We start from the raw sequence: 11,942 nt of genomic DNA, 5'->3' as shown, positions 1-11,942 counted from the left end.
CTAAATTGCTTATTTTATTATAATTTGTCACTATATTTTGTTCAAAATTTGTTACAGATGATAAAAAACTGCCTTATTTCTTTGAATACGTTTTTCTCGTCATTGATCTAATTATTTACCTCAAACGATCGATTATACGATCAAGTTATTTGTTTATATAATGACTTTAGAAAGCCAACTTTAAATAAATTTAATACTTATAAATTTGCATATTTTAATTTTTAAGGAATCTATTTAATAAACTCAACAGATGCCATACGTATTCCCTTAACCTTTCGATGATATTCATGTTTATCTCATAATGAGTAAAAAAATGCAACGTCGAGGCGCCTTTGTCCCTAATACTTCGAATTTGATAAAGGGAAAAATAAAGCGCACTAAATAAAGGCTCGTCGCCTGCAGGCAGCTACCGTGTTACCCGAGATAAACACGGTAATCACGCTCATCTTCCTAAACAACTTTGCCGTCCATCTTCCAATTTATACTGTGGCTTTATTGAAAGATGGATAAATAGCGCATGTCATTGTGATCATGTTGTCAAGGGATTGAAATGGAGTGCGGATTAAATACCTACGTAATGTGTAGAGGTTATAAGAGCTTTGCTGAGCTTTTGTAAACTATTGTACAAAAGCGTAATAATTTCTCATATATGAATTTCCTTGTGTTGTTTGAAGTTGAAGTCTAGGTTCTATGGTCAATGCTTTAAATAACTCTTGATTAGATTTTAGAATTGCATCGCTTTATGAGCGACGACGCAAGTTCTTGTGACATAATGGAAAGTTTGAATAGGTATGTTTTAGACGTAGTATTTACGATAAAAAGTGGTAAGTTCTTTTACAATAACAAAGATTTTGTTTGGTTTTTTACTATGTACCTAAGTATACCGAATAAGTGTAGAGACGGCACTATTAAAGTAAATTTTTTGTTATTTATAGAAAATTTTAATTGATTTGATATTAATTACTGGAATGAGCTCTATGAAAATACTTCAATACTATTTCGCTTCGTATATGATGATACCTTTTTAACATATTTTATCATCCACATTTCACCAAAAAGTAAACAATCATGCTAACCTCTTCAGAAACCCATTAGTACCAAAACTTCTATGTTCAATATTTATCCATAGTGTGACAAATGAGAAACAAAGCTTTCGTGCCTATTAATTATTTATCTTCAATATAATAATATGATGACACACGTATATATTATGATCTATTTTTAACATTTATTTCCACACTTCACCAATCAAGAAAAAATCAGACAAGAAACCTTTCAGAAACACAAAAGAAATAAAGCTTGTGCTTTGTGTCTATTTATTAATCCTTAAATTCGCTAAGTACCTAAAAGTGCAAAGCTCAACTTCTACAAAATATAATGAAACTATAATTAACTACAATGTTCCGTTACCAGTCGGCATTACCTCTACAAGGATAAAGGGATAAAGGCATTTCCGATTTCGGTGGTATCAAAGCTCGTCGCGGTGACGTCTGGGCGTCGCGGGTCATTAGCTGCCTGATCACGTGTCCCTAAACATTGCCACGTGCGATCTGCACCCTTATACAGTATGTGGTTTTTTGGTTAGATATAATATTTCATATAATTAAGTATTTAATGAAGTAGTATTGATGTGGAGGGATATTCCTTATTAGTATGTAAAGTCAAGATAGTATGTAGAGTCGACTTTAACTACACAATTCATTTTTTTTTACCTTTTATCCGATTGGAATATTAGAATTGAATGGATTTAAATTTTACATAATTCGATAAAAATAAAACATATTATGGTACGTTTATTTTTATTTTTGTAATTGAATATATTATTTCTGAACTATTTATTATATTTATTTAGTTAAATTCTTTAAAACAAATTTCTTCTAAACCCAACTTTAAAATTACTACTCTAATCGATTCATCACCATTCATAAGCCATACAACATAAAATAATAGAAAAGAACTAAATCTAAGCTTAAAATTTGCTCTACTCTAATCTAATAAGCTCCTATCATAAGCCTCACAAACGTAATCATCCAAAATATTTCAATCCATCATTTCAACCAAATCAATTAACATCGCAATTTTAATCAACCTCTATCTCGTACAAGCGTCGTATTTAGTAGTAACCACTACCAGCAGGGAGGTCCAGTAAAGGTGCCGGCGTGACTTACAAAATCACGTACCACCCTAATGTAAACAATAGACAAAGGACCCGACAGATTATTAGGCTAGCCGATGCTTATCGTTGTGCGTACTGAGAAACGGTTGGGTGCTCTCGTTTAGAATTTTTTGACTAAATACGTTTGGATGATTGTATCTGAATGGTTCTTGTACAGGGCTGAAAGCTTTCACGATGAATGTAGTCTCTGAAAGTTATCTTACAGGCGAACAGGTGATATAAGAAAGAAAAGCTGTTTTATTGCCGCGCTAGTTATATTAGATGTAGCAGATTTATTATATAGCTTTACTCGTTGAATGGACTTTACATCACAAACATAATTTTTCAATGCAAAACAGTACTTTCTGAGATTAGCACGTTTAAAAATTATTAAGATGTCTATTTGAGGACCTGATTTGCATATTAGTTAAAGCTTAACATACTATGCGTAAATTGTACCTTAAATTGAAAAAATAAAATAAAATCACAAAGTTTAAAGTTAAAGCTCTACATTTTACTTAGTTTCAGTAAGCAATCGTATATAAACACGGTCACGGGCCAAGTTTGAACTGGAAAAAACAGGCAGGCTGCACAACTATTTTAACCCTTAATTATACCATATGTCCTTGACCCCCGGTTCCACCTGTCCCGAACTTGACCTCGGGAGGCTAATCAACGAAATCGCGGGCGGGCGCTCTCCAGTGATTTAATGCCCTCGCTAATTATGGCTTGTTCAAATTGTACCTTTCTCACGGATACTCCGGGCAGATGGCACCAATGTTTAGCAGCATCTTGATAGTTAAACGACGTTTAATCTCAATTTGAAGTGTATGGAAAATTAAGCTATGGAAATAGAACGATCGATTTGCCACCGCATAAAAAATGTGAATTTATATTAAACAGAAAATGAAGTATGATTTAATATTTTGTCCATATAGCATATAATAAATCAAACTTTACACACAAATTGATACATTCTACCTAATAACATTAAGATTAGTTTTATTTACATAGTTGTAAAATTTTAAATGACAACCATATTATGAGGACATTTCGTATATTGTTCCAGTTCTTGAAGATCTGGCCAATACATTTACATAATTTTATACATTGATGGAACTGCAAAAAAAAAATATCAGCTTAAATTGTTTGTTGTCATTGTTTGTGGGAATTTCAAATTGATACATAAACTTATTTCAATGCTAACTATTTTAGTGATTAATCTCAGTTTAACCAATTGTAAAGCCTGGCCAAGATGCGATTGAACCAGACTGTACCTTACTGCATTCGCTATACTTATTCCGTCTGCTCTAACCTGTTACTCGACCAACCTTAACTATACATCCCTCCCTTTCCCCCATATTTAATTTATTATAAGTTTATCTCTGTCTGCAATCTCGGGTCAGACCAACATATTACCGTAATGGTACTTAAACACATATTTAAGTAAAGATTCTTTTTACTAAAAAGTTTCGTATGTTCATTCGTCGATTACAGTCCAGTGCGATGTTGGACGTGAATTACTGGATTTGCATTTATAGGCTTCTGTTAATGATACTGGATTTAAAAATACTGTTGTATATTAAGAATGAAGAAATTTGTATGCATGTAAATTCTGAAGAAATAGTATTCTTCAGAATTTACATGCATACAAATTTCTTATTATTTTTCACAAAAATGATTAAATTGATTTGTATGTAATTTTATATTCTTCTGTGTCAAAAATATGAACGTGATGAACATCAGGGACTTTTGAAAAATCAACTTAAATTTTGAAATAGTATAAAAGAGAACAGCGGAATACGAAACATGTGTTTATTTAAGATTAATACAATATTTTATAATTAATAAAAAAATAATTATACTTTGAAGAGGTTACTTTACTTAATGTTTAAACTGTGGACAGCCTTCCATGTCGTCAACGTGAGCGTAAACTGAAAATGAAAACAAAGAATTGTTGTTGTAAGTAACTATTTGATTTCAGCATACCTACTTAAACAAACTCTGTCTTGCGACTCTACATTATTAATTATTATTTTTATTATAATGTAAGCACCTAACAAAAATATTTACATTGTGTCAGTTATCTTTATGCATTCAACTTAATGTTAAAAAAGTATCTAAATGAAAAAGAAAAATAACCTGAATTTAATTTTATGATAACTTTTTGTGCACGTATAAAATGTAACTAGGTAGAAAAAAAGCCAGATTAAACTGAGCCACTCAAATAGTCTGGTTAACAATACTTCACCTTGATTAGTATCACACGCGAATTCCAATAAATCACACAGATCGAGGAACGTTCTGGTATCCTCGCCCATTCTTCCGCAAATAGGTATCGTGTCGTGGATACACGTGTCCGCCAGATTGCAGAATTGGTCCACTTTGTTCTGGAAATTGTATTTTTTTATATGAATTATGTTATGGAAATTATATGTATTTCTGTAGTCAGTTTAAAGTTGTGATGTTGATTGAATTTTGGAAGCTTTGGTTTTGTTATGGGGTTGTCAAGTTAAGGAAAATAACGTAAAAAAACGAATAAAGAAATGAAGAGATTTTTTGGTTGTGTGTTCGTTACGATTTAACTCGAAAACTACTTGAAGTACTATAAAAAATATTTTTACCATAAGAAAACTTTGTTTATCTTTTGTTAATTACTAGATATACATATAAATAGAGAAGGTTATTAATCTTGTTTACTATTATTAGATACTACGTAATTTGAGATATTACTCAAATCAAAACGAGACTTTATACCTTTATCTGATAACAATTAATAACAACAATACATAATACTTATTAACTCTAATAAAGTGTAAAATAAATTATTACAGGTATAATATCCGCCTGGCCACAAACAATTACATCACTTATGTTAATTATCGACTATAAATATAATTAAGTGCACATTTCAATGGTATCTTGTAACGTTGGATATACATAATATTTATAGACCTTTGCAATATATATAGATACTTAGATATTATTACGTACTTAATTGAATCGTATGTCAACGTTTATCCATACTAATATTATAAATGAGAAAGTAACTCTGTCTGTCTGTCTGTCTGTTACTCAATCACGCCTTAACTACTGAAGCAATTTGCATGAAATTTGGTATGGAGATATTTTGATACCCGAGAAAGGACATAGGCTACTTTTTATTGCGAAATATGTACCACGGGCGAAGCCGGGGCGGACCGCTAGTTTTGATATATGCGGCTTCTCGTGTTTCTTAATTGTATGTGTGATAAATTTTTAAGCTGCCAAAAAATGGTGATTTAAAATAAAAAGAAATAATTAAACAACGTGGTAAGTGAAAATATGGTCACGCGTAGAAAAAAAAACATGATATTTATTAGTTAGGAGACTTCAAAAGCTCACAATGTTCAAAAAAAATTAAAGCTTTAGTAGTCAAAGCCGTACGTACGAACGTACCTGGGACCGCGTCCGGTTGGGCGTCCTAGGTACCGCTGGAAAGACGAAATCGCCAAAGACCCTCCAAATCGAAAACTGGCAAGAGTTGGCGCAGGATAGAGTAAAATGGAGGCTCTTATTGTCGGAGGCCAAGACTCACTTTGGGTCCCTGCGCCACTCCAGTAAGTAAGTAAGTAGTCAAAGCCAAAAATGTGTTTATAATAATCATTGCATTAGTCTCTACAAATTGTACTTACTGGTGGAGTCGACAAATGATCTGGGAAGTGTGCCAATACGGTGAGAGTAAAGGATATCCATAGTAAATCTGAAAGTTTCGAAGCCTTAATATTTACCTTATATTTATAACAGTACATTTATGAATATACGATTTGTTCATAACAGTTGCCAAATCATTTTTTTTTCTAAAATTATAATATGAATTTCTTACATACAAGAAAGAAAAAGCTTAATTAAATTTAACAAATGGTTGTTTGTACCTTTAAAGTTTCAGAAACACAATAAATTGATAAATACTATGTACTAGGTAAACAGAACCTAATAGGAGATAAATGGTAATTAACAACGTAAATTATCTTCAAGCTACCTATCGGATATACTTACAATGAATGATGATGTTAAACCACATCCTCGTTTAGTTTGATCAGTAAAATGATAATATCCGATGTGTTCATGTTGCGGTTAAATTATATTTATGAATTAACAATATATAGTACTAAATACATGCACTTATTATCAACATTTGGTCCGGAGTTTTAACATAATTGGATTAATTTTACTTACAACATTTTTTTTACCTTTATTAGCCATGATTTGATAGTCACTTATTACGCTTATATTTAGTATCTTTTTAATATTTGTAAATAAGTTTCTTGAAATTTAATTTATATTGTTAGACAAAGAATCGTGCGCACGTGTTTTAGATTGGTTTGTACCTATAGGCACAGGTTCAGGTAAATAGGTTATTTTTATTTTCCTCACTACTTCATGCAACAAATGCGGTAGTTACTATATTACTTCAGTCTGTCTGTTACTTTCACAAAGTAATATGTTGATTAGGATATGAAAAATTGTATGTTACGTGTTTGTCGTGAGCATCGCCAACTTTAACTTAAATTCTGCGGCTGGTTGCAGAGCTTGACCGACCGTCAGTGCGTACCGTCGGTCCTGACGATACGCATCAAGCACTGATGGTCGGTCAAGCTCTGCAACCAGCCTGCCTCTGAAACGTTGTGATTGACAGCACCTTATTTTTTTCAGCATTATTTTTATATTTATATGTAACTAAAGGTATTTTGAAAATAATACATGCTGTAGGTATGGTAACACTCATGTAAAATGCACATTTTACATACATGAGTATTTTTTTAACATGTCTTGACCTTAATATAAATCTTGATTTATATTTCATAAAGTGTTGACTAGTATATGCTCCACATAACATTCAACATAAAGTGTATGTTTTGATTCAATATCCTGGCTATAATAGTTATGTTAACGAACGTAAACTAACCTAGTCATTGTAGCCTAGATCACTGATAGTGGTATTGGTGTTAGTAATGATATTTAGAATACTGTGGACTAGTGAGTTGTTTTACCTTATTTATATAGCAGTGACTAATTAACCCCTTACCGCATACAAAGCCATATATGGACGACGAAGTTTATGAATTTTTTATAGGCTAACTATAAACAATATCTAAAAAAACTACCTTACATCTTAAACAGCATTTCATCGAGAATTGGAATGTAATTAATTTATACAGTGTAAATATTATCCATCAGATATACTATAGATTTAGTCTAGCGCGTGCGACGGTTTGGGTGCGCGGAAAAAACCATGATTTTCAAATTAAGATTTCAATATCAAAAAGGTGAGTAAAGCCATGAAAAAAAATATTACTTCATTCTTTAGTCTTTCTAAAATAAGGTAAAACATTTGGTTAGGTTGTTTTTTTTGCTTTAATCATGTTTTTTTGTACTTTTCCAAATCTGTCATATTTGGCTTCGTATGCATTCCGTCCAAAATATATTATGTCATATGTGGCTTGGTATGCATTCAAGGATACTTTTACTGATTGTTCCAGTATCGATCCTGGACACTTTTATCTCACTGCCAAGCATGTAAATATCATATCATCATCAATAAATACAGACTCATGCTATATGCCACTGTATGATTTTTAATTAGCCGTTTCAGAGCAAATGCGAAAGTCAGGGAAAGCTCTTATTACCAAAAGACGTGGTCGTCTCTCAAAAACTTAGAAACATCGGCATCTCTGGAGTCTCCTCAGTATTTTTGACTAGCCAATTACCGCAAAAAAGCTACGAAAAACTCCTGCAGGACATCTAGATTTTCACTTTGATTCTGTACGATCTGATGGGATTAGTCATTACCGAATTTGGAAGAAGAACGCCCGTCAGTTATGCCTATATTGTTCCAATTTCGTTCCTTCACGTAATGTGAAAAATATAACGTGTTTAATTATGTTATAATGACAAACGTAATTGTTTTAAGCAATTTCACGAAGTATAAGTTGGCTGTGATTCTGGGTATTATTTAGGTATCCATATAAAGTACTAACATTTCGCCCGCGGCCTCGCCCGCGTTTTCAAAGAAAACCCCGCATAGTTCCCGTTCCCGTGGGATTTTCGGGATAAAACCTATCCTATGTGTTAGTCCAAGTTACCCTCTATATTATGTATGCTAAATTTCATAGAAGTCGGTTCAGTAGTATTTGCGTGAAACAGTAACAAACAAACACATACACATACATCCACCCTCACAAACTTTCGAATTTATAATATTAGTAGGATAGGATTTATGTTAAGTATATGTAGCATATCAGTTGACTTTTCATTCAGGATACAAGCTTAAGTTTAGTTTGGGGCTTAGCAACCGTGTGTGTGAAATTAGTCCGGAATATGTTTTTATTTTCTTAATTAGTTACTTTTTTCTAATTGCATACGAAGCCATATATGACAGAAAAAATACAACAAACACTGCATACGAGTCCATATATGGCGCCGTTATATATTTTCTATAATATAAATAAATCTTTTTTTTTCTCAATTTGATCTCATAATGTAAGGTCTAATAAACACTTTTTTGCAGAAAAATAATTTTTATTTCATCTCCTTAATAATTCATGCAATAAGGGGTTAAGTTTCCATGCTTTATAATTTTAAAGAAATAAATAAGTTTAATTACGTGCAGAATAATATAAGATCTTATTAATATGTACTGAGAAGTTTATATTTATTTATATCGAAGCGTAGTAGTAGGAGCAGTGATGTCGAAATTTTTAAAAATTAAGAGAACTGATGTTTTATAAAATGTGTTTTTTTTATTTTCTAGGTTTAATTATTTTAGGATTAGCCGAAGAAGTCTGGACCCACGTGGAGATTGAGGCTGAAGACTACTTCTTTCCATTAGAACCAGTAATTATATTTCATTACATTAAAATACTATGTACTATGGTACACACATACCTAAATTTTCATATTTTAAATATAAATATGTATATTTTTCATCTTAAATGAAACTGTGTTTAAACATCCTGAGAAAACAAGATTATTTTAATCTAGATATTATATTGAAACAAATCAGTGACAACTATTTTAATGCGCACCTACTGTTTAACAGCACAAATGCTTTTGTTGAGAAATAATCTCTAACAATGCCCATATTAAACTAATGACATTTCTGTAAGCAGATTGAGATATGTAATGAATTTAGAGTAAGTACTAAAATTTGTCATTAACAGGTAATAAATTTCTGCAAAATGGCCGATCAGTGCCAGCACGACTTCGTGGCTATTTGTGGACAAGATTCTTTGGGTATTTCTCGAATGTTCAATGATAATTGCGATTTGTATGAGTACAATTGTGATGAGAAGAAACGTAAGTGTTAAGTGGTATTGGGTATTTACCACGTATTTACTTATGATTGAATTAACTGAAATATTTAAAATTTGGAAATAAGCTAGCCAAATATTAACATGTGTTATATCTATGTACATTGTACGTGGCCTTCATATTTTTTTTGGAAACTTTGGGTATTGATTAATATTATTTATTATGTATGGTAATTGAAAATTATTTTTTAAAAGATTAAATAACATGAAGTATACAGGGTGACTGGTAAGTGAAATCGGTCGGCTGATTAGGGAAGTCCAATTTTTTTACGAATTCAGCAAAGTTGTAGAACAAAAGTTGTTCAGTTTCATGAGAAGAAGCTCCTGTCAAAATGCGTCTGACGTCTTACCTCTCACCTGGTATACTAGTCCATGACTAGTCCACAGTATAATTATTGCTGGTAATAAACACAACCATTATCTTTGAGTTGTAAAATTTTATTTTTTTAGCTCTACATAATGTATTTTATTTTTCAGAATACCGCCATGTAAAACTAGACGTGTGCAAGTACGAAGCCGCTGCAGCTGAAAGAGCACAGTATAAGTGAAAAATAAATAAGGAAATTATTATAAAAAACTTATGACGCAATAAATTTTATTTTGTATTGAGCTTCCCACCAGGCAAGGCGTCTGCTTGTTTCCCTTCTAATATCATAAATATCTAGTAGAAAGATGATACTTACACACAGGATTTTTTTAAATAACATAAGTATGTTGATTATCTAAATGTAATTTAAATTGCGTGCTGTTATTGAGGATTCAATGTAGAAGTTTCTGAATAATAATAATTAGAATTCGAAATTTGGTTTTTTAAATACAATTTTTTTCGTATAGGTAATATGAATGAAAACTCTCTGTAACAGACTACTCTGTGTGAAATCACAACTCTGCACCGACATTCCTAGTAACTGTTTGGCTTCCACAGTTTGCTTATACTCCGCAAATACACTGCCAATGTTACAATTATGTACAAACGACGATGTTTACAATGGTAACCTATAGGGCAAGCTATAGGGCAAATATTTACAAATGGTAGGATATTATTTATTTGTTCAAAGTCAACATAAATCTGTGCGGATTTATGACGTTCGAATTATATTTAGAAGAAAATATTGCGCAACACATGCTTTTTATAATTTACACGAATAGTTTATTTACTACCTACCTACGCTTTAAAAAATACAATTTTGCATCAGAAGCTTTAGAATTGAGTTTAAAATAAAATAAACCATTGAGTTAAGAATAATCTTATTCTTCATATTCTATTTTACTGTTTTTTATATACATAGTTTGTATTGAAAACGATATTATTTCTCTTATTTTGTATAATAAATTGATGGACTATTTAAAACCTGATATTGTTCATATATTACAAGCTTGGTCGTTTATTGAAAGCGATATCTTGCACTCAATAATTCTGAAACTCGTTTTCATAAAGATAGGCTCGGTGCTCCATTACATGCACAATACTCAATTAATGGCGAGTCTACATAGAGATTATTTTAAGAAGGAAAACAAAAAAATATACATCTTATAGTAAAAAGCAATCCTACTTAATATTGTAAATGCGAAAGTTTGTGAGGATGTGTGTGTGTATGTTTGTTACTCTTTCACGCAAATACTACTGAACCGATTACAAAGAAATTTAGCACACATATAGAAGGTAACTTGGATTAACACATAGGAAAGGTATTACTTATCCCGGAAATCCCACGGGAACGGGAATTATGGGGGTTTTTCTTTGAAAATGCGGAAGAAGCCGTGGGCGGAAAGCTAGTCTTTTATAAATAAGAGTGTTATTTATTGCTGTATTATCATAGAGTGTATTTGGAAGTTTATCAGTGGAAGTTGATCTTATCATCAATACGGTGATTGAATTATTTAAAATACCATACCTTCCTGTAAGTAACAACCGTGATAGCTTCTTATAAAATTTTTTTGTCATCTTAAAAAGCATTAAAGATGTTGTGTGGATCAAGCTTAACATTATTTTATAATATGCTTATTTATTCATTATATGATTATAATATAATACCATTAGTGCGTAATTGTGAATTAATTTCTAACGCATATTCTAGTTTCATTTAATAATTAAGTAGTGCGGATTTAATTCATCGATACAATTTTGATTACATCAACATTATTACAGTTACATAGAAAGTAAACATATTTTTGTATAAGAAATACTTGTGATTTTTGTCGGCCATTTTAAGTGCGAAGTAATTTGGAAGCACGTGTCAGTTACGAATGAATTAGCTTAATATATAGGATGAAGTAAATATTATTATTACAACTACTAAGTAACCAGAAAGATTTGCCAATTTTGTAATGAATTTTATAAATAATTTCTTCTATTATGTTCTTATATTTTTAGTATTTTAGAAAATGTAAAATTCCTAACCATTGAAACATGAATAACGTTACATGAATGTTTC

General features: G+C 31.3%; 2 protein-coding genes across 2 annotated transcripts; one reads left to right on the top strand and one right to left on the bottom strand.

Moving 5' to 3' along the window:
• Positions 1 to 4,029: 4,029 nt before the first annotated feature.
• LOC123700988 lies at positions 4,030 to 6,254 on the bottom strand. Its single transcript, XM_045648388.1, has 4 exons — positions 6,194 to 6,254; positions 5,830 to 5,897; positions 4,407 to 4,545; positions 4,030 to 4,089 (listed from the first exon to the last, which is right to left on the bottom strand). Exons 1-4 carry the CDS (start codon positions 6,216 to 6,218, stop codon positions 4,040 to 4,042), a joined length of 282 nt encoding a protein of 93 aa, XP_045504344.1. The 5' UTR covers positions 6,219 to 6,254; the 3' UTR covers positions 4,030 to 4,039.
• Positions 6,255 to 7,109: 855 nt separating this feature from the next.
• Positions 7,110 to 10,116, top strand: LOC123700779. Its single transcript, XM_045648105.1, has 4 exons — positions 7,110 to 7,174; positions 8,949 to 9,031; positions 9,358 to 9,493; positions 9,985 to 10,116. Exons 1-4 carry the CDS (start codon positions 7,150 to 7,152, stop codon positions 10,053 to 10,055), a joined length of 315 nt encoding a protein of 104 aa, XP_045504061.1. The 5' UTR covers positions 7,110 to 7,149; the 3' UTR covers positions 10,056 to 10,116.
• Positions 10,117 to 11,942: the final 1,826 nt, after the last annotated feature.

The sequence above is a fragment of the Colias croceus genome, chromosome 20, assembly GCF_905220415.1.
Source record: "Colias croceus chromosome 20, ilColCroc2.1".
In the NCBI taxonomy this organism is placed as follows: Eukaryota; Metazoa; Arthropoda; class Insecta; order Lepidoptera; family Pieridae; genus Colias; species Colias croceus.
This window is presented reverse-complemented; position numbering and strand designations above follow the sequence as displayed.